Source organism: Megalops cyprinoides, chromosome 3 (genome assembly GCF_013368585.1).
Source record: "Megalops cyprinoides isolate fMegCyp1 chromosome 3, fMegCyp1.pri, whole genome shotgun sequence".
NCBI classification, from domain to species: domain Eukaryota; kingdom Metazoa; phylum Chordata; class Actinopteri; order Elopiformes; family Megalopidae; genus Megalops; species Megalops cyprinoides.
In genome coordinates, this window is record NC_050585.1 from 31,533,593 (window position 1) to 31,555,581 (window position 21,989).

The 21,989-nt window shown below is 43.0% G+C and overlaps 2 protein-coding genes across 2 annotated transcripts; one reads left to right on the forward strand and one right to left on the reverse strand.

Moving 5' to 3' along the window:
* Window positions 1-19: 19 nt before the first annotated feature.
* Window positions 20-3,463, reverse strand: mmgt1 (membrane magnesium transporter 1). Its single transcript, XM_036525446.1, has 4 exons — window positions 3,354-3,463; window positions 1,565-1,617; window positions 1,215-1,318; window positions 20-846 (listed from the first exon to the last, which is right to left on the reverse strand). The coding sequence occupies exons 1-4, from the start codon at window positions 3,430-3,432 to the stop codon at window positions 684-686; spliced, it is 399 nt and encodes a 132-aa protein (XP_036381339.1). The 5' UTR covers window positions 3,433-3,463; the 3' UTR covers window positions 20-683.
* A 983-nt stretch (window positions 3,464-4,446) lies between these two features.
* LOC118774614 (sodium/hydrogen exchanger 6-like) lies at window positions 4,447-19,542 on the forward strand. Its single transcript, XM_036524001.1, has 16 exons — window positions 4,447-4,811; window positions 6,092-6,291; window positions 7,691-7,768; window positions 8,280-8,356; window positions 8,791-8,903; window positions 9,219-9,324; window positions 12,613-12,754; window positions 13,500-13,605; window positions 14,279-14,367; window positions 14,582-14,695; window positions 15,025-15,136; window positions 15,492-15,645; window positions 16,069-16,099; window positions 16,265-16,350; window positions 17,380-17,485; window positions 18,021-19,542. The coding sequence occupies exons 1-16, from the start codon at window positions 4,505-4,507 to the stop codon at window positions 18,318-18,320; spliced, it is 2,121 nt and encodes a 706-aa protein (XP_036379894.1). The 5' UTR covers window positions 4,447-4,504; the 3' UTR covers window positions 18,321-19,542.
* Window positions 19,543-21,989: the final 2,447 nt, after the last annotated feature.

Sequence of the window (21,989 nt, forward strand, 5' to 3'; positions counted from 1 at the left end):
ATCAAAAAGTGTATCCCTACTGTGCGTGCCACAGATTCCCACAGCTCAGCGTTACTGGCATAATCAGTAACGTCACATTGCTCTAACCTACTTTCCACTGCCTGTGACCTGACTTTCTTTATTATGCAGTTTCAATTAACGGTTTGTTAAATCAGCTGAACAAGATCTCAAACTCCTAATCAGTATATAAATTCCATCTCCATGAAATAACGGTGGGTACGTGATCCATGAACTGCAACTTAAATCACATTTCTGTAGTGCAAAGGAGAAGTACAACTGTAAGGAAATACATATGAAACATTTGGTGGCTCAAGTTCAGGAAGAGACAAAAGAGAATCTGTTGGGTGTGATACCTGTCTACAGTAACAGCTTTAACAGAAGACAGAGGGAGAACTGAGATCTTATTATTATTCCAGAGAAATCACACCTAATCACTCCTAAATAACAAAGACGTTGGCACAGTTCAAAGAGTTAAGTGTCAGAATGTAATGCAAAAGTACTACCATACACCTGAAGAAAAGGGAGAAAGGAAGAAATGGGGTGAGGTGTCAAACGTGGGTCCTATTACAAGGGTTAAGATTTTGTAACGGTCATTTTTTCGTATTCCCTTCTGAAACAGTGAGGTTATATCTGTCTATAATGGAAAACAAAAAGGACAGGGAGGAGTCCCAGGGAGGCCAGTCTCAGTGTTGCGATGGCTCCAGCTTGCGTAACCGCAGCGGGTTGGAGGGCAGGGCCTGGGCGCTGGGGGCAGACGAGGGCTCCTCGTCAGGGGAGCGGAAGAGGACCCTGCCCCGGTGATTGAACAGGTAAAAGGAGGGGTGGTTTCCCAAAGTGTCTAACGTCCTGGTGATCCAGTCAAAAGCAGAAAGCGGGAGCGAGAGAGACAGGAGAGAGTGGGGGGGGGGGGGGGGGGTTAGGCTGTGCATTGTACCAGGTTAAAGGCTATCCATCCACACCCAAAACAAATTTCATTTAAGTGTTGGGTTGGTATTACACTTGCTTGTTCAAACAACCCAAACTGATTTGTGAACTCAAGTGAGTAGAATGCAACTTTATGGCTGAGGTTATTAGAGAAACCAATATAGCATTTCAGTGAGAAGTTTATCAGGAAGTTAACATGCACATAAACATAATCGGTTTTACAGGAATGTGCAGGCAAATTGATACTGAGCCATTTTAGTTTTAGATTTCAATGCTGAGCGAAAACTTACTTGTTTTTGAGCTCTGAAGAGGCATCCATGTCTTTGAACTCCCCAGCGATGTGAACTATGCCGTAACAGGTCACTACGAAGGCTAACAGGGTCTGTAGCACAATCTGCAACAGGAAGGCCAGAAAACATATTATAATGTTATACAGGATTACCCGAAGAGAACTGGTAATACAACTGTGATACAACTGTGATCTCTTCAGGATGTTTAATACCGAGGATATGATACAGTATAAGGGGCAATAGGGAGACATTTCAAAACAAAGTGTAAAACGAGGGGATACTGGAGATACTGTACATTAGTATACACTGAACATAGTAATATTTCACAGCAGAAACCCGAGGGCACTCACATCTATGGGTAGTGTTTCATTCTCCTTCTCTGTGAGTCGCATGTAAGATCGATCTACAAAAAAAATGCATCAAATTAAGTTAGTTTGGGAAGGCTGGTTCTGCATGTTCAAAGATCAAATTTATCAATGGCTTCACAAACACTCTAGTTTTTGTGGCTAAGAACAGCTCCTATGGTGCTATTTAAAATCACAGGTTGACCAGTGACCACCAAATATCAAACACACACCACACTTACAAAATGAGAATTAGATTACAAACAAATACACCACTTCCCTAAATTGCTTAAGCAGGAAACTGCTGTGCTGCAAGACATGTTGCATTTAGATGAGGAAAAAAGTGAAGACAAAAATGAAAAATAATATAGACAGACAGCATATTTAATAGCTGGAAAGTATGTTACTCTACTATGCATCTTTGATGTCTTTTTTTCCTTGTGCCTGCAAATTCCATTTTCTGAACTGAAATAGAATATATAGCTATTAAAAACATTTAAATTAATACATACAGGCATAGGAAATACAGGTATAGATTAATTCCATTTGTGCAACCAATGTCGTATTAACTTACATTTCTTACGTGGCACTATATTGTTATAACAAATTAATAACCTATCTTAAGGGACAGTAACAGCACAATACATACTACATTCTACTCGATCAATATTATCTCACAAATGCTGAACAAATCCAACGCTGAAATCTCATGTTGGGCATCTCAGTTCAATCTCTGGTTGTCTAATCACACGCTACAAATGACAGCCTAATGCAAATTCATCAACTGCAGGAGGAACTGGCTTGTTTGGACACCAAGCTAGCTAGTAGTTACCCTTTATGTCTGTTACATCATATATTTTGATATCTGGCTCTAGTGTTGATTTGGAAATGTGAAGACACTAATAAAATTGAGTGAACAGATGGCAAGCAAATGAAGACCATGTTCCAAACAGTACATGGCATTTGGAAAAACCCCTTTGATTTTGAGCGGCTGTGCAAGTAAGTTTGACCGTACCTTCCATCGTTTTTATGTACTAAGACTACTACGTTCTGACTAACTAGCTAGCCAGCTAACATTAGTAGCAAATATTACTGCGGTTCAAATGTCAGCTTTAGCTGTGATGTTATTTTTCTTGCTAGCTGTTTTAGCTGACAATATACGATGTTGCTACCATACAAAAACGAGCCTTACCGGTTCCAATTAAAATGTAGCAGTAGCTTCACTTGCGATAAATTATATTGCCTGGTGAAAAATCATAGTTGCTGGTGGATTTTTTTTTTTGCTGGTGGACCAAAGGTTTTATTTCAGTCCCCGAGTTTATTTCATTCAGGTAGACAGCCAGCAGGGTGAGTACTGTTAGTGAAGCTTACATTGAAATTGCAGAGTTAACAATGAGACAATAATAAGACACCAACGTTCCTTGAAAGTAAGGCAGGTACATTAAGTAACCTAACGTTTTACAGACCAGCTATCTATTCATGGACCCTCCTTCCATACATACGCAAAACAGTTAACTAGCCTAACCATGTTTTGTTAACTCGCACAACCAGCTAGCTAACAAACTCGCTAAACTAACGTTATACAAGAAGAATTTGCCGTTGCTGTGGGCTTGTCTGTCTGGCTAACTAGCTATGCAGGCCCACACACCACACGACTGAATGGATGGATGTCCGGAGCTAGTTAGCTTCACCTATTGATGTAACCTGCTCGCCAGCTAACCGGCCATTCATGCAGGACTCCGCTCTCGTTGGCTTGTGTTTATACTAACGCTAAATCATGTTCAGTTTTACTCACGCTGCGCCGCTGAGAAAGCTGCATGGGCTAAAGCGAAGAGACCAACACCAACCAACCCCTTCCAGATAGACGAGGCCATCTTCTGTTTCAGACGGTCGGGCTGTCGCTGCGAAAAGTCGTCAGCGCCAATGTGGTCAAGAGTGACGCATTTTGATGATGCGTGTGACCTAACGTTTCTCTAGGTTTCAGATCTATACTGATGCTTTCAGTATTGAGAAGCCTTAAAATTGTTGTTTACTGGAGAGATTTTACGTTCATAAAGCCATTAAAGTATATTAATTTCCAAACCCAATATGAGTTCATTATGTTCAGAATTTAAGGCCTGAGTTTTTATACATAACAAATTGGTGTAAAAAATTAGGAACTAGGCAATGAAGATATCCCTTATCTGAAGAAGAACAAGTAGATTGGTTTACCGGGGATATTCCGATAGTGTCCTTTACTGTTCAGTGGATGTTAAATGTTGCACGTAATGTTCAGAATATTGCCTATTGGCTGCAATAATAATAATAATAATAATAATAATAATAACATCTCAAAACGGTAGATAGTCGTCAGTAATATATGGCTATACTATGGTATATGGAGGCATATACGTACTGGTATGAGTGGAAACACCGAACGAAAATTCATTCGAAAAATTCATGCTATTTCAGGCACCAGCATCAGGATAGACACATCAATCTAAAATCGCATCTAAAATCGAATCAGGATTTGTGCATCAGACTAACTGAAAAAAAAAATCTTGACTATTGGGATGGATCCAATATTACTGGCGAGTTGTTACAGTCACAGCGTTCCTCTCTCCCACCGTACAACAAAGAAACATTGTTGAATGTTTGATATAGCTATACCTTGTTAATATTGCAAGTAAATATTTCATAAATTGTTATTACACGTATGCTTTTTGTACAAAAATAGCAAGCGACACAGCGAGATAAGGCATATTTCTTATTTCTAATTTCTAATTTCCAATGCCGAAGAGACCGTGGTTCACAACCTGTGCCAAGCATGGCCTATCCTCACCCCGAGCGTTCATCTTTTCACGTGACGAAGCCAGGACCATGGGCGGAGTCTGGCTGCGAAACAGGAACAGCTCAGACTACCCCCTGGACGAGAAGAGAGAGGGAGATCGCTCTATTTTGGGAGACATGGGCAGTCGTTGCGATCTGGACATGGGGCACAAAACAAGGAAAGTCGCCGCTCCCATGGCTCCGAAGACCCTGCCGCTATCCTTCCTTATCAGCCTGTTGGTTTGCCTGTGCGCTACTAGTCGAGCTGAGGATAGCGGCATGGACAACATTGTTACCGAGAAGAAGGCTGAGGAAAGCCACCGTCAGGACAGTGCCAACCTGCTAATATTCATAATGCTCCTCACACTTACCATTCTGACTATATGGCTGTTTAAACACCGCCGGTTCAGGTTTTTACACGAAACGGGATTGGCCATGATTTACGGTGAGGACACCACTTTTCGTTTATGTATTTATTAATTAATTTCTTTATTTATTTGGGGGAGGGGGTGGATGATCAGCAAGGTAGCTTGCCAGCTTTGCTTTCGAGCTAGCTATTTGCTAATCGCTTACTTTGCTAGCTAGCTTCGTGGCAAGGTACCCATTACAGAGACTGTTTGAGAAGTGATGGCTATTAACTACGGAGAAATTCTCAGGCCTTCTCAGAATATCAGATAATGCCCCAAAGCAGGTCCAACAAGCCAGCCAAATGGTTAGCCATTTAGCTGTCAGGTACACAGCGCGTTGGCACGATATTGTTTTGCAAATGAGGTCTAAATACAAGTGACCCGTGGGCACGGCTAGCGTGCTACTTGGGGAAAGTGTTTAGCCAACTGGCTAGCTTCAGCCCACCTCATGCGTTGTGATACTGTCTCTTGTACCCACCAAGTAGCATTCTAAAGACTGATTGGTTAAAATTCCAGTGAACAACCATAGTTTCACGGCCTTTTTTATGAATCGTCGGCAAGCTACCTCACTTGCCTTGTAACAGTAAAGCTACAATTAACTGCCAAAATAAAGGCAACACTAGTAAATGAGAATACAAAGCGTAGTGCAAGCAGGTGCATCCACACAGGTTAATTCAGCAGTTAACATCCCGTTATCTTTACGGTCATGTACAAAAATGCTGGGCGGGTCCAGCTGCACATTACTTTGGCTACCATGGCTACAACAGAAGATCTCAGTGACTCTGAAAGAGGGCTGATTTGGGGCACACGTTTGGCAGGAACTTCAGTGACAAAGGCTGCCCAACTTGTTGATGTTTCACAAGGAAGAGTGGCTAAGGTGATGTTGGCATGGAAGTCTGAGGGATAAACATCATCAGCTAGGGGCAACTGTGGTTGAAAGCACATACTCCTACACCATGATGTGCATTGGTTTGAGATGCAGAGCAAAACAGAAGAGCAAGGCTGATCAGTTGCATGCAAATATCAATCTTTGTCACGTTCCCCCTATCCACAGTGCATGAGTGGCCACTAAATGAATTTGATGAGTATGAGAACAATGTAAAACATAGCCTCAGTCTTTACCTGCAGTTGGAGAAGGGGACAGAGCAGTCAAAAGCACAGTGCTGTTTGAGCTGTTTAATCCTTTAACCTAAAATGAAACGGATCACTTTGCATCTTCTGTTTAAATATTAAAAGCCCTATATTTATTCTTGGAATCATTTAACAGGCAGTAACAGTGTCTGTGGTGCTGTCTGTCTGTCTGTCTGTCTGTCCCAAGGCCTCTTGGTGGGTGTGGTCCTGCGCTACGGCATCCATGTGCCCAGGGACATCAATAACGTCACGCTGAGCTGCCAAGTCAATGCCAGCCCGGCCACCCTTCTAGTCAATGTCAGTGGCAAGTTCTACGAATATACTCTGAAGGGTGAGATCAGCGCCAATGAGGTCAATGAGGTGCAGGACAACGAGATGCTCCGCAAGGTAACCCGCCTCTCTGAGCCTCAAATTCTGTCAGAAGCCTAGGATGTTGCTTGGTTTGAAACAAGGTCCTTAGTTCTTATGCGTATGCGTATCATGTTGTTGTTCGTGTTGGTTTCTTCAATCTTGATATCCACAGTAGTTGATATCTACAAGAGCTGCTCACACTTGTTCCTGGTCTGGATGGAGGGTTTATCCTCTGCAGTAATGCGCATGCACACACAGTCTGACTCGGTGCATCACATTAGTAATTAGTGCCCTATCTTCCGAGGGTCATCCCTCTGTGCCAGCGCTCAGTCAGCTGACTTGAGTGGGGTTCCATGATGTCCGTGATGAAATTACACGAGGAAGTTACACAGCGATTCAGTTTCATGGCGAATTTGCACTTAAAATTGAACAATAGTGTACTTTCAAGATTGATATGATAATGAGACAGGGCATGAGCAGAATGAATTAAGAAAATGGTGCATTAGCCTACTGTTGTGTGATCCTTACATGTTAACAGTAACCGTAGTGTGTTACCAGTAGAAAAACTTGACAAGCAATGAATAAGACTCAACAGATGGTTTTCAGTGTTGGAGTTGTCTGTGTATCTCAGTTCACTGAAAATTAGAAATCCCCAGATGGATCAGATTGAGTCTGCTGATGCCAACTGTAGAGGAATGACACACAAACACAGACAGGTCCAGATTGCCTCTCTGTGGCACACATGGTTTTCTGCTGTGAATTCCATGATTTCCAACCACACAGTGTCAAAGGGATCATCTGTTTTTCCTGTAGATCTTTCTTTATGTGCAACTGCAGCTGAAATGTGTAATAAGTGCTGAAATAAATGTGGGTTCAGATTCATTTAAATGTCGGTATTTTTCTTTAAACAAGTGAAACATCTTTATTTAGTTGATGTTTGTATGGTTTTGCTGGAAATCATTTTGATGTATTGTCATAACTGTGGTATGGGGAAAGGCTGTAGTGTTTGGTAAAAACAGTACTGACAGAAATCTGTTTATTAAAGCCACATTGTTCTGTTTTGTTCTTTCTTCTACATTCTTATGTTATATAGATCAACATTTGCACCTGATGTGATTTTCAAAGATTTTGATGCAGCTGCTCTTTTCTACTTCCTTACTTCACACTGTAATAGACACAAAAACATGGACCCACATAAAAGCAAATTTACTCTTTACTGCAGTTCCTAGAAAAGAGAGGCTGATCACAGTAACCACAAAATGGTTATGTTATGTGAAACAATGTGAAGTTGCCATAATAAACAACACAGCACACTGTGTGTTGGTTTACTGTGCTGTTACCTGGACAGTGCATTGTGCACATGATGCAAAAATTTGGGTCTGTATTTGAAATGTGGAACAACCCTTAATCTTAATTTCATTGCTTTTTTTTTCAGGTGACCTTTGACCCTGAAGTGTTCTTTAATATTTTGCTGCCGCCTATCATCTTTCACGCGGGCTACAGCCTGAAGAGGGTAAGGAAGACCTAAACATAGAGAGGGAAACTGACAGAAAGCATGGATCTGCCTATGATACGACACAGTTGAGGAAGGAGAATGTGTCATTAGGTGGTGATTCAGAAGTGGGCAAAAACACATCTAAACTTAGAACAGTATATAAAATTGTGAATATCTTTGGCATGGATGCAAATGAAGAGAACAGTTCAGACCTGTATGACTTTTGAGACACCATAGTTATATGCCTCAGATAGTTTACTGTGCATTTTTGTAATGTTACATGTTACAATAAAACATGTTATATTGTAAGGTCATCCAAAGATTTTGGACTTTGATGAGAGTTTAAATGGAAAAAATGAAAGAGTTTCACACTCTCTCTCTCGATCTGTATCTGTGTCTTTTGTTTTTTAAATCATTTTCCAGGGTTTTCCGATGTACATTGTCACATTTTTTACAGCTGTAAAATACGAAGCTTTTAAAAGTCTTTATTATTTCAGCTGATAGGTGTGTTTTTGTCATGTCATACCAGAGACACTTCTTCAGGAACCTGGGCTCCATCCTTGCCTATGCCTTTGTGGGGACGGTCATATCGTGTTTCGTCATTGGGTGAGCCTCTGTTACCTGGTTACCCAGGTGCCTTTTAAGATGGCTCATTTGTAAATATTAGGGAAGTTTCTGATGGCAGCCTCTTAGCTGTGTGAAAGAATTGCAGTTTCCTGGTTCTCCTTCTCCTGTCTTACCGGTGAGCTGAAATCTTCCAAAATTGTTGTGGCTCACAAGGAGGTAAATAATAAAATGCAAGTGAATATGTCCCTTGCATAAATGTCAAAACATCAACGCCTGCTACAATTCATTTCTTAAATGTTTGGTCTATTTTACTGAGTGAATTTGGCAATAGTTCTACATCATTCCCATCAGCCAAAGGGCAACTCTGTAAATCCAGTATTTGGGGTTGCTCTGAAATGTTATATGGTTTGGAGACATTTCCAGTGTCTCTTGGTCATGGTATCCTTACTGTTTCACGCCCTCCTCCCCTGCAGGCTGGTGATGTATGGCTGTGTGATGCTGATGAAGCAGGTGGGCCAGCTGGGCGGAGACTTCTTCTTTACTGACTGCCTGTTCTTTGGAGCGATTGTCTCAGCCACAGATCCAGGTATCAGTGATCCCTCCCCCACCTGGACCTGGGCTGAACTGCTGGGGCAGGGCCAGCTCTGTCAGTCCCAATGAGACATAATAAGACACAGTCAAAGGTCAAATTAAAAGTGGTCACTGCCATGAAAAGTCAAACTTTAAGTTTTGGGAGTGCTCCATAGAGAAATTTTGGTGATTGTAAGTTTTAAGTCATGAATGAAATTGTGATAATTGGATATGAAACGTATATGAATGTTTAACATTATGAATGTATAACTAATGACTCACTGTCCCCTTTCTCTCTCACTCTATCTCTCTCTTTCTCTGTCTCTCGCAGTAACGGTGTTGGCCATATTTAACGAGCTGCGGGTGGACGTCGATCTTTACGCTCTGCTGTTTGGGGAGAGCGTGCTCAATGATGCCGTGGCTATCGTCTTGTCCTCGTGAGTCACTCTCTCTCTCTGTCTCTTGCTCCCTCCTTCCTCTACTGTTTTTCCTGTTTCTATCTATGTGTCTGAACCTCTTATTGTGCTGTTCTTTTAGGCTCTCATTACCACAGTTTTCCTTCATCTCTGTCTCTCTGTATGTCTTTCTGTGAACTCATTTTCACATCTCCCCATTAAGATCTGTTTTTCACAGGCTGCTGGCTAATTTGTGATGAGTTAAGAGTGAAGGATATGAGTAATCCTATCAACATCCTCCACGTCTTGGTCAAAAGCAGATTGTTTTGAAGTTGCAGCCAAGTGGGACACATACTCACATGCACATGCAGACAGACAGACACACACACACACACACACAAACACACACACACACACACACACGCACGTATGAATCTTGGTGACAGACTGTAATTTGGAGCCTCTTCCTTGAATTTGTGGTGGCTTGTGACCGTCCGCTAATCTAATAGCCGTGGATGTTATTGGATGTATGAGATGGAAGTTTGACACTAACGCTGTACTCACCCGTTTGATGGGTGCCTTGTTTTCAGAATCCTTATTTATTATGGGAAGCACAGCAGGCAGGCGCGGCACGGCCCCAGTGCGGTGCGGGAGTGGGAGGCGCGGGGGACGCCCCCGAACGGGTGCGCCGCACTCGTAGTGCTTCTCCCTCAGAGTGGACTGTGTGACCACCTTTGCATTGTTGAGGCATGCACAGCAAATTACCAGCAAATAGGTACCGCGTTAGATTAGCTGTCATTTGCTCTTTCGAGACGTTGTATTGGCTGACCTTTAATGAGTGAATAAGGATTGGAAAAACTGTTTTTCTTTTGGGACCTATGTGCTTTCAAGTGGGTGAGTAGGTTCTCTACGTTCTCATACACATTGAAAGGACAATTTTGCAGATACTCTGTGCGCAGAACTGCGTTACCATCAGGTGGTCAGTTTCTCAGTCATTATCCTTGTCAGTGAGAAGAGAAGTGCTGGTAATTTGCTGCTTGAGCTCTAGGTGTGGTTTGATTAGTTTCCCACATGCAGACAGTCTTCAGCTGCAGTAGCTAAAAGACTACTCTGCAACACTCTGTCAGCTTCTCTCCTTCCCCCTGCCAGTGAGATGCCTTCTCTCCTCCCTAATTATATGTTACTCTGTTAGTCATCCCTGATAAGAACAAAGGCCAAGAGTATAATGAGCCACGGCTATGTGAATTTGTTCATTTCTCAGCTTCAAGATTTATTGAGGCTTAGTTGTTAATTACTGATATCTCTTTAGTTGTTGAGAGTTTTAACTCTGAGTGGATACTTTGATTTGGTAATTGGCGCTCAGCTTGCCCCTGGCAACAGTCTACGGTATGGTGCAGCTGCTACACAAGTCCGACCTTTTGCACTTTGTTATTTTATCAGATCAGAGTCATCCAGCCAGAGCTTCTCGGGGGAAGTTTGTAGAGTTGAGATATACACTCTTGAACAGTGACAGAAGCTTCTTCTGCCTCTCTGAGTCGCATATCTGGGCAGAAATGCCCTCTGCAACTCACATCTTAGCTCTTAGATTAAGCAAATTTGTCAGCTGGTGTTCTTTGGTGTAGTGAAATGTAGGACCAATTGGTCTACACTGTGTGGAAGCCCACTGTTTTCTGCGAATGAATGAGGAAAGCTCTGCAAATCCCAGAGGATAAATACATTTGGAAGTCAGTAATGAATAATGCTGCACTGAGCAACCTTAAAAGGCACATGGGGTGCTTCTGTGTTAAACCCAGCGGAGGTAGACCAAACATCGCTAAGTCAAACCGGGAAATAGTGTGCATGCTTAATATGTCTGACTTAGCACTTTTCCTGGGCTTTTTATTTTAAAACAGGCATGAATTGTAAAACTTACCTCATTTTGTATCCAGTTAGTTACAGGTAAACTACAATTATTTCTTTTCTAGCCCTAGGCACCCATTAAATGTGGCTAGTTGGGCGTGCATTGGGCATAATGAATTCTGGGATCCAGGAACGTCAAACTCATTTTAGCCCTTTGTGTTATTTTTTGTTACAGGCAATTGCCCTGAATTAATTGTTCCAGTTAGTTAAATTGCTGTATAGATAAACACCAGTGCCTTTACATTTTCATTTACATTCATTTATTTAGCAGACGCTTTTGTCCAAAGCGACATACAAAAGTCTTTCTCAAAATACTTTGGAGTAAGATATTCCTATACCTTAGGGTGCAAATATACTATTAACAACTGATGTATCATTTACTGAAATGTAAGAACAAACTAATGTGAGTTATGATTTGGCTAATTAAGTGTATGAAAAACAGTGGTTGGTGCAAAAACCAGTATGCGCAAAGCCCAACCCCTAGTTTATTCAGGCGTGTGAAGCAGACTCACAAAGCAGATGGCGCTTATATATAAGGCTCGCTTTTAAAGGCTCATGCAACCAAACAATGTCCCCTCTCTCAGAACAAGCCTGGGTTCCCATAGTGGTAAAACTCCTATCTATTGCTTGGTGTGGTCTGCCAAGCTGTGCACTGTTCTTTCAGCCTGCCCATTATAGTAACTTTTTTCCCACTGTGTCATCAGTCTCTGATTTAGCTTAAGCATGTTTATTTTCTTTTTGGCTCTCCTGTTTCAATTGAACAGTAGTCTTGGTTTTGGTAATCTGATTGCTGGTTCCCAATCTAGATTGTTTGGAGAAGGTACATGTGACAAGTTACAGTAATCTAATATGCTCATTCTATTATGTCATTGAATTTTCCTTCCAAATTAAACAGACCAAAAGACATTCTGGTTGCATCTAGGAGGAATTGTAAATCGAATGTGAATCTTTTTTTTTTAAGCAGCAGATCACTGTAACTCATTCACAGATCTGAACTCTGTTTCCTCGGTAGCTTGTCCAATACTGTATGGACCTGTGTGCTGTACTAATGCACTGCAGTAGTGTTTTATTCTATATACTCGAGGAGACCCGGTCGCCTCACTAAATTAAAAAGCGTCTGTCTGACACAGTGCTCAGACACAGATCAAAGTAATTAACTTAAGCTGAGGCAGAGCACAGCGTGATATTTTCTTTGCCCTGTGTGTATACGTCATGTGGTAGAGCATTCACATCCAGCACTGTTTTCAGCTAGTTAGACATCGCTGTTGAAATGAAGGCACAGGTGCCTCTTTCTTTTTCATTTTTCTTGCTGAATTCAAAGCGTTCAGAGCGCTCCGATTCGAAACTCACTACGACTACTTGTGTGTGCGGCGTGTGTGTGGTGTGTGTGTGTGTTGCATGCGTGCGTGTACCTGAACGTGCTGGTTTCAGGTCCATTGTGGCGTATCAGCCAGAAGGGGACAACAGTCACACCTTTGAGGCGACGGCCATGCTGAAATCTTTCGGCGTGTTCCTGGGCGTGTTCAGCGGCTCTTTCGCCCTGGGGGTAGCGACCGGCATCATGACTGCCTTGATATCCTTTACTGAGCTCACAGGAGCACATGCATAAACAGAAGGAAAAGCCATACATTAGTGGCATAGTTACTGTTTCATTGCTGATGGTGAAAACGCTTGCATTAAAAGGCACTGACCCAGGACAGTGTTTGGTCAGATGTACCATGCCTTTTAAGTGCCATTGACTCACTGTTTGCTTAGCACAGCCAACTAAACACTTGCCATTGGGTTCATTTTCAAATTCTTACATTCAAGTTTAAATTAATTGTAGGTTTCAGTATTATATGGTAAATGGTTATTTTAACATAAATCACTGATCGTTCTTTCAGAGACAATGTCCTGGGTGCCCATTAGGATTTATAGTAACATACCAAGCGTGTGTCTTCTTCTGTAGTCAGGTTTAATGCATGGATTGATGTAGGCCGCAGTGTTTCTCAATCCTACTCCTGGAGCCCCCCTGTCCTGCATATTTTCTATCTATCCTTGCTCCAAACATGCTCTTGATTAAATCAGGTATGCTCAGCCAATCAAAAGTGCCATTGATGAGTTCAGTCAGGTAGGTAGAGCAGGGAAAGATGGAAAACGTGCAGAGCGGGGGGCCCCAGGAGCAGGATTGAGAATCAGTGATGTAGGGTACAGTCAGTCATCCCCCCACCTTTATAATCATTGCGGTGGGACCCGTGATTCACATACTCTGTGCTGGTTGGCTTGATTGCCTGTGGTTCCCTCGACTGCTCTCCTTGACTCCGCCTGTCGCTCCCCACGTCACCAAGTTCACCAAGCTGCGGGACTTCCCCCTGCTGGAGACGGCGCTCTTCTTCCTCATGTCCTGGAGCACCTTCCTGCTGGCTGAGGCTTGTGGATTCACAGGTAACTGCAGGGGTCTGCACCCGGGCCCCGCCCAGCAGCACTGTGTGAGGACACTTCTCTGGACCAGTCTCAGTGCTGACAAAAGTTGACGTATTTACACTGTTCCCTTAAATACATTTGTGTCCGATTAAAGATGCAGATGGCCTTGTAGTGAATGTGAATTGAAGCTTGTGGAACTTACTCATGTAACATGGTAATAATACTTTAAGGCTGCATGCCCTTTGATAGCACTTACTCCCACTGTGGTAACATTTCCCACCATGGCTCTACAAGCAAGGCACTGATGGTTCAGTATCTGTGCGGCCACTTGCTTTACCTTATTGAATGCACTTCTTGTAAGTCGCTATGCCTAAGAGCGTCTGCCAAATGAACAACTAAATGTACATGTGACATGAATATAACCAGTGTTTAGCTTTTTGATGGTCTCAGTTACGTAATACTCATTTGCAAATCACAGAGGCTGTCATCAGTTAAGCCATTGCCTTAATTCTTGTAGGTTTGGCAGTCATGTCACCCCCCCACCCACTTTCTACCCAAAACACTCTTCCTGTACTTCCCCTTTATATTACATCACACTATATTCAAATATATTACCCTCCAGCCTGCAGCCTTCAGCTGTGACAGCCACACTTACCAACATGCTTGGCCTGATTATGCTTGCTTGTGCCTGCAGGGGTGGTCGCTGTGCTGTTCTGTGGGATCACCCAGGCTCACTACACCTACAACAACCTGTCTCCAGAGTCCCAGGACAGGACGAAACAGGTAACACTAACCCTCGGGGGACGCGCTGGAGCACTGGCGCACAAGCCCGAAAAGCATGCAGAGGCCTGCTGCTTTCAGTGTGCCTTTTAGAAGTACGATCGTGTGCGTTCGGCAGAGCGGTGCAGCCGTGCCTGTTCGCATTTCCATGCTTTTGCCTTGTCACACCAAGTGCTAAGTTTTGTTCTTGCTCCTTCTCTTTGTTATCTTTCTTTAGTTATTCGAGCTGCTGAATTTCCTGGCGGAGAACTTCATCTTCTCCTACATGGGCCTGACGCTGTTCTCTTTCCAGTACCACGTCTTCAACCCCATGTTCATCATCGGAGCCTTTGTATCCTGCAGAGCATCTGTCTGTCTGTCTGTCTGCCTGTCTCTTGGCCTGTTAGTCTTTGTCTGTATGGCATGTCACATGTTAATCTGGCAACTGATTTTAACACAGAGATTGAAGAATAATATAATTTCTTTGTTAATAGCTGTATTCCACTCATAATGTCTTACTAAGTCTCTCAGTAAGTTGACTTGTAAGTAAGGCCAAGAGACCAAATTAGCCAGATCCCACAGGCAACTGTGAATGTTTCCAGTTTTCGCGTGGCTGTAATTATGGGGCTGAGCTTGTCCACTTCTCTTGGGTCTCTCCTTGACTTTAACTGCTGCTCTCAGCTGGCCGTGTTCCTGGGAAGAGCAGCTAATATCTACCCCCTGTCCCTCCTGCTCAACCTGGGCCGCAGGCACAAGATCGGCTCCAACTTCCAGCATGTGATGATGTTTGCAGGTATGACGGGGTGGGAGGGGAGGACTGGGTACTTTATGGCTCCAGAGTTAAGTTGACCCTCGTTTGCCTTTCCCCATGTATGGCTGTAGAGAGTAGGAGACAGCACTGACATTGTGTCTAATGCTTACATCATTGCACCATTACATTATTGAGTTTTAAGCCCCTGTAGGTCTGAAATGCACAATAAGAAAAGCTTTATAATTTTCACATTTTATCTTGCTGTAAACAATACAGTAATAATTCATTAATCAAGTGTGAGACAATAAGTTATTGTCACGAAAACACTGTGTAAGGGAGCACCTCTTGCATCCCGGTGCCTATTGACGACGTCATCTCCTCTTCCTCTCCGTCACAGGGCTCCGAGGGGCCATGACCTTTGCCCTGTCCATCCGGGACACGGCCACGTACGCCCGGCAGATGATGTTCTCCACCACGCTGCTCATCGTCTTCTTCACCGTGTGGGTGTGCGGCGGGGGCACCACGCAGATGCTGTCCTGCATGCGCATCCGGTGAGTCTGGGCTGCAGCTGTGCTGCGAGACAGCAGAGGGCGCTGGAGCTCACCGACGCCCCCCTTTCTGCCGTCGCCAGCCATTTCTTCGCAGGTACAGGAACAGCGGGGTCACTGTTTACAGCAGGGCCGCTGAGCTGTGGCGCCTGACAACAGCAGTGTCTGCAGACTTCCATTTCCTGCCAGGTGCTCACCCAACTGGTTCAAGCAGCCATTGTGCTCACAGAGCTGGTTTAGCTTTCCCAGCTCTGGGGGGTTGTTTAAAGAGAGGTGGGGGAAAACCTACAATACAAGACTGAAGCTGAGCACCAGTGGTCACTCTGTAGTTTATGTGAATGATTTGTTTCTTGTGGTTCTGTTGTCTCCCTGTATGTCCACATAAAATTAAATACTTTTATTAAAATGCCTCTTGTCTTTCAACAGTGTGGGAGTGGATTCAGACCAAGAGAATTCGGTAAGCAAATAGCTGTCATTTCTTTTCTCTTCCCAACGATCTATGAAACAACTGCTCACTCCAAAATGACTGTACGTCTGATAATAGCACTTGTTAACAGCACTTGTGCAGTATCATAACCAGCACTTTGTGAAATGCCCCTCACTACACTGTGTATGTGAACAGGTGACTGTTCTGGATGGAGCAGAGCGAAGGAGCAACAAACATGAGAGCGCCTGGCCTTTCAGACTGTGGTACACCTTTGATCACAAGTATCCTTTCAAGGAGTGAACACATTTCAAGCACAGCGTCACACAGAATACACCATTTTTGATCCCAGAACTTGTACTTTTATAATCTGCTCGTTACAGATTTAAACGTAAAATTTTGAATTTTTACACATCCCGGACTGGTGCAGCTCTCCCTTGATGGGTGTAACGTAACCATAAAAACACTGCCTACCACCAGACCAGAGAGAACAGAGACCCATGGAACCTTCAAGGAAACAGGCTTCAGCCTTGTGGTCAGGCTCATTCAAGCTGCTTGCTAATGCTGCTGCTACATTAAGCTGAAGTGGGACAGCTTTTAAAGACATCCATTTCAGATGGCGTGTTTCTAAAGTACTATAAGGTATTATGGCATTACAGTATGTGTATTTTAATTAATTCAAATAAGACTCCAGAAAATAAAAGTCCAGTGACATTTTTGGGACATTTTGGGACTCAGAGGCTTTATTTTGAACTCAGGAAAGAGCAGAGAAAACATAAAGATTTAAGAGAAAAGTCTTATTACACTTGCATTTTCTGTATTTACCAACAGACTATGCTTGTGTGATGTTACAAGATAAATGTAGGCCACATAGGCAGATGCTATTAAAGCCATTAATTCAGCTACTTAATGTAAAAAGAAAATGGCAGTAATGCTGTATGTAAATGACTGGTCACATCGTAAACACTGTGTGATGTGTCTCTAGTACCTGTCATTTTAGTAGCACATGAACATATCACTGGGTTGAGTGTTTCTTCAACACCAGCCACATACGAGATATTAAAATGTCATCCTCAACTGTGTACAGCAGAGGGCGCTCTTGTGACATAAATGAAGTCCCAAAAACGTACTTCAAGCTCGAATTCTTCAACAGTGCTACATCACAAATATAAAATACATCTGGAACACTGCATTCCCCTTTGAATAAATAACTGTAATCGATAAATTTGTCATAAAGATCACTGTGAATTCTAAAGATGGTGCAAGTGGATTCGTGTTCCTGTGGTTATGCCCTTCACTCAAGCCCTCCCCAGTTATCTGAAGCCCATTCTGACACACAGCGGTCCTCCCCTGACTGCCACCCTTCCGGCATGTTGTGGCCCATTGGCCCGGTGTCTCACCAGCCCTCAGGCCTATGAGGTGAGTCTGCTCCCAAGGGCAAACATATATTCCCTCCAGGAGGCTGGTAACGCAGCTCCTTTAATCGACTCGCAGTGGTCATTCGTATCGTCTCTACCAGCTGGCTTGTACCTTGTGTGGCCAACTGTTAACACTTGGTCATGCTTCTAATATTGTGACTCTGTGTGTGGCTTTTGCTTGTGTTGTACTCTGCCTCACTTGTAAGTCTGTTTCGATAAAAGTGTCTTCCAAATGCATAAATATAAAGGAATTTCTCACATCTCAAATCTGTTTTCTACTAAGCTATATATATATATAAATGTAATCTAATGGTTTAACGCACTTGTTAGCCCACTAGCTTGTACCTTGCCTGGCCAACCATTGAAACCTGGTCATGCAGCGCTTCTAATATTGTTGACTCCTTATGTTTTTTTTTTTTGCTTGTGTTGTACTCTACCTCACTTGTAAGTCACGTTGGATGAAAGTGTCTGCCAAATGAAAAAATGTAAATGTAATGTATTTGTCATCCAAATATGTCCCCCTCTCTGCCTGCCAGAACGAAGGGCAGCTGCAGGACGACGACTCCGACCTCATCCTGAACGACGGCGACATCAGCCTGACGTACGGCGACGTGACGGTGAGCACGGACGCCTCGGGCGTCCGCACCAACACTAGGCCCCGCGTCGGCCCCTCCGCCATGACCTCCGACGAAGCCCTGGACCGGGAGCTGGCATTCGGGGAGCACGAGCCCGTGATCCGGGGCACCCGGCTGGTCCTGCCCATGGACGACTCCGAGCCTCCCTTGCCCCTCCCTCCGCCCCCGTCAGGCCTGGCCTCGCACCGCCACCGAGAGTGAGCCCCCGTCGCCCGGCGAGCTGGCCTGGGAGAGCAAAGCAAGAGACTTTGATTTACGTTCTGTTACTTGTCCTCCATCCTTTCTCGATCAATCTTTCCGAAATTCTGTCTTTTTTTTTTTTAACGACTTCCGTTTTTTGTCATACTTTTTCCACCTGTCTACCTCACTTTTTCCTTCCTCTGTGGCCATCTCTTTGTGTAATATTTATTTATTTATTTATTTCTCTAGTAGAAATATTGTTCTGACACTCGGCTGTAGTCCTGTCTGTGTGGCTACAGCCTGTCTGTATTCCTACAGTAACATCGGAACATTGGCAGAAGTATCTATAAACATGCATGCATGTCTCAAAAAAAAATAACAAAAGCAGCAAGAAGTGTGTTTGATAGTTTCTAATAGCATAGCAAAGTGTAAAATAACTGCTTTTTGTTCCCAAACATGGTATGCATGGTCAATTGGGCTTCTTTCTCTGTGGTAAACTGAGAAGGATTTGGTTTCAAGGCTTAATCTTAGCCTTCCCTACCCTTGTCATTTCTTCCTTTCACTTGTACATGTTGCTACTAATCTGTCAGTTTGCCTTCTGTGATAGAGTCACTAGAGGCCGGGTGTCCCTGTGGCTCTGTGTGTGTCTGTACGGTTATGATCAAGTGCCTGATGAGCAGGGACTCCGTCTGAGGGAAAAAAAAAAAAGTGCACTCCTTTTGCGCCCCAGGCAGTAACCGTATGTATATGTGTTAAAGTTCCTGTGCAGTCAAAATGATCACATAACTTATTCTTTCAAATTAAAGTAGTAAATTTGTTTTAAAAAGACACTCTCAGTTTCACAAAACTTAAGTGTGTGAAACATCACGTAAGCAACTTGAAAACCATGATCTCTGTCTCTTTAGCCCAGGCTAAAAGGCATAATATATGATGTAACTGATGATGAATGTCAGCCAATGGCACCCATTAGGTAGAAGCAGAGTTTGGGTTTCTCTGACGGGTGTTAATGTGGTAATGAGGATGCTAGGTACAGCTATAGAGGCTGTCTCATTTATGTGTTGCAGGGCTTTTAGAAGCACTCTCCATATAGATGTTGACCAGCCTGTTTGTCAACAGATACAGGATGAATGATAACTAGAATTGTTATTTTACTTAATAGTAGAAGTTTTAAAGAAAAAACTGCACAGGGTCTTTAAAGGAGTCTCTTTGGGGGAGTTGTAGATAAAATGTTGTGTTAAACTTCTCAGCGTGACTTGCCACATGTCTTGGATCTAATATGACCTTGGACTGTGACATTCTATGATTTTACACTTTATGTAACCTGATGTTCTGCACTGCAGAAAAGGTACCATTACCTATGTAAGGTCAGAAACATATAAGTTTAATGTGTTGCTTTGATTTTCTTTGATGCACTTTAATTTTCAGAGATATCTTTAGGTACATCTTTCCATTTTTTTTCTGTCTCACTGGCTTTTAACTATTTTTCGTTTCTCGGTAATCAATTTTCCTAATGTGTTGCAATTTGTGCAGAATGTTGGGAAGTAAAAGAGTTTGAAAGTGCTTGAATGAATTAAAGTAGATCAGAACAAAAAAAAGGAAAACAAAGAACAAATTTTTAAAATTTGGAATGGGAACACAGTGCCATGTTAACACCACATGTAGGTCATCACTATAAACGGTGATCCACTGAAGTGTTTCTGTATTTTGCAGTAACTTCAGATTTTGCTCTATCTGTATTTAGAATATTGGACATTATTAATAACAATAATGGTGTGGAACCTGGAACGTTTTGAGAATAAATGTATGGCTCATACAGATAACTGGCAGACTACCATATATAGTAACTCCCAACTAGCTAGTTGGCTAACATATTAGCACTACTGTTCCCCTGTCAGATTTCTGAAAGTGGTAGTTAATGAGTAAGCTAGTTAAGTCAAGATACCTGCTATGTATCTACCAAAGCTAGCTATTCTCTTCTCTTGAGCTCTCAGTAGGCTGCACACTCACAAAATGTGTGGTTAAGTAACTCTTCCTTGATAAAAAAAATAATTCCAAATTTAACAGGTTAAGTATAAAGCATTAGCATTCCTTAGTCCAGGGAGATTAGTTTGTTTCCTCTGTGGTGATCATGTTAAGTGAGTTATGTCAGCCTGTCCCTGACCCTATGTGCATTTGTACATTATTGGAACTGTGTTCCCCTTCTTGGGTTTTGGAAATCTTAGCTCACTGAAAGATTCTGGATTATTGTGCTTGGAAGCCTGATATTGATGGTGGTTCTGCATAGACGGGGAGCTCTATAAGAACAGCAGCTTGGACAACAAAACATTTACAGTGTTATTTTTTTATTTTGGTAGCATATTCTGTGTGTACCCAAAGTGCTCAGACGGGGACTGACACTGCCTGCTCGGGGCTGGCTTACTTCCTCATTGTTGTTGGCACTTTGAGTTCTTTCTTTTGCTGTGTTCAGTGCTTACACTGCACCGGGCTCATTTCTTTTTTTGGACTCAACACTGTGCTGCTCAAGTACAGGAGATGAGGCGATCTCATCCTTTTGATTTAAAATGGAGTGACAGTGATGAGGAGATGGGGTGGATGAAAAACAAGAGAACTCAAGAGAAATACGTAGTAGGTGTCGTGTTCGTTTTAAATGACACATGGAGAGAAGTGAAAATAGTGTTAGGAACTCTTGGGGATGGAAGTGGAAAGGAGAGTGTTGACACATGAGGCATGCCTGTGCTGTTGACCCTTATTTGTTCACACCAGTAGAGAAGACAGGGGCTGAAACTTAGTCATAACTTTCCTGGATGTGTGCGTTTCTGTACTGATTGCTGTTGGTCGTCTGAATGTTGAATTGTTTTGCCCCTTTCTCCTTTGGAGGGTTGCCAGGAAGCACTTCAAGGGTACCCTAACAAGGCCCATAATGCCTGTAATTAAATGTAATGAAGAGATACACGTATGAATGTTAGATGGAGACATAGAATTGTATATGATATGCAGTGTCCTAGCCGGGAAGGATTCTTTGGGGCTATTAAATTTGCTCATTGTTTTGTACATAAATTCAGTGCAGATTAAGGTTACTGGAGAAAGCAGAGAGGGGCAGGCTTCATTTTCAGGTATTTTATGTGTCTAACAGTCCACCATAACAGAATTGTCTGACTTGCAGTTTGAAAACAGGAAACGGAGTGGTGAGCAGCATCTTTGTACCAGCATGTACAGTTTGCAGCGAGACAGTTACCCCTTTTCCATCAAAGCAAAAAAAGCATTTGCAGCACTCAGACGTGTGTTATAATGAACTTATCCGGTGGCAGAGGTGGTTGTGCCTCCAGGTCCGCTAGCTGGTGTAACAACAGAGCGGCTGAGTGGAGCAGGAAGTTGTGAGGGGGACGCTGCCCCGGCAACGCAATGTCGATGTGGAAGGAAGCGGGCCATTTGCAGAGAGGGAGCTGACAGAGCTGGAATCGATACCCCGTTATCTCCTGCTGTGCAGGAACTCATGTAGGAACACGATTTTGCTTTCTAAGAGGCGGGTATGTCAACGCCACATAGTCAAGAAAGTTGCTTTTCTATCTTGTTTTCCCTTTGTTTCTGGGGAGGCTAATGGAGGAGGAAGGGGGATAAGATGTTGTGACATTTGCACAGTCATTTACTGTATTTTTTTTTTGGTGTATGTTATTGATTTTTGTTTTTAAC

Bases quoted from the DNA above. Each gene is read 5' to 3' on its own strand.
- LOC118774614 (XM_036524001.1), top strand. From the start codon at position 4,505: ATGGGCAGTCGTTGCGATCTGGACATGGGGCACAAAACAAGGAAAGTC. The intron at 13,606-14,278 runs GTAACTGCAGGG...TTGTGCCTGCAG, and splicing joins TGAGGCTTGTGGATTCACAG to GGGTGGTCGCTGTGCTGTTC. The intron at 17,486-18,020 runs GTGAGTCTGCTC...TCTGCCTGCCAG, and splicing joins CCAGCCCTCAGGCCTATGAG to AACGAAGGGCAGCTGCAGGA.
- mmgt1 (XM_036525446.1), bottom strand. From the start codon at position 3,432: ATGGCCTCGTCTATCTGGAAGGGGTTGGTTGGTGTTGGTCTCTTCGCT. The intron at 1,618-3,353 runs GTGAGTAAAACT...TTTTTTTTGTAG, and splicing joins AGCTTTCTCAGCGGCGCAGC to ATCGATCTTACATGCGACTC. The intron at 847-1,214 runs GTAAGTTTTCGC...CTGGATCACCAG, and splicing joins TCTTCAGAGCTCAAAAACAA to GACGTTAGACACTTTGGGAA.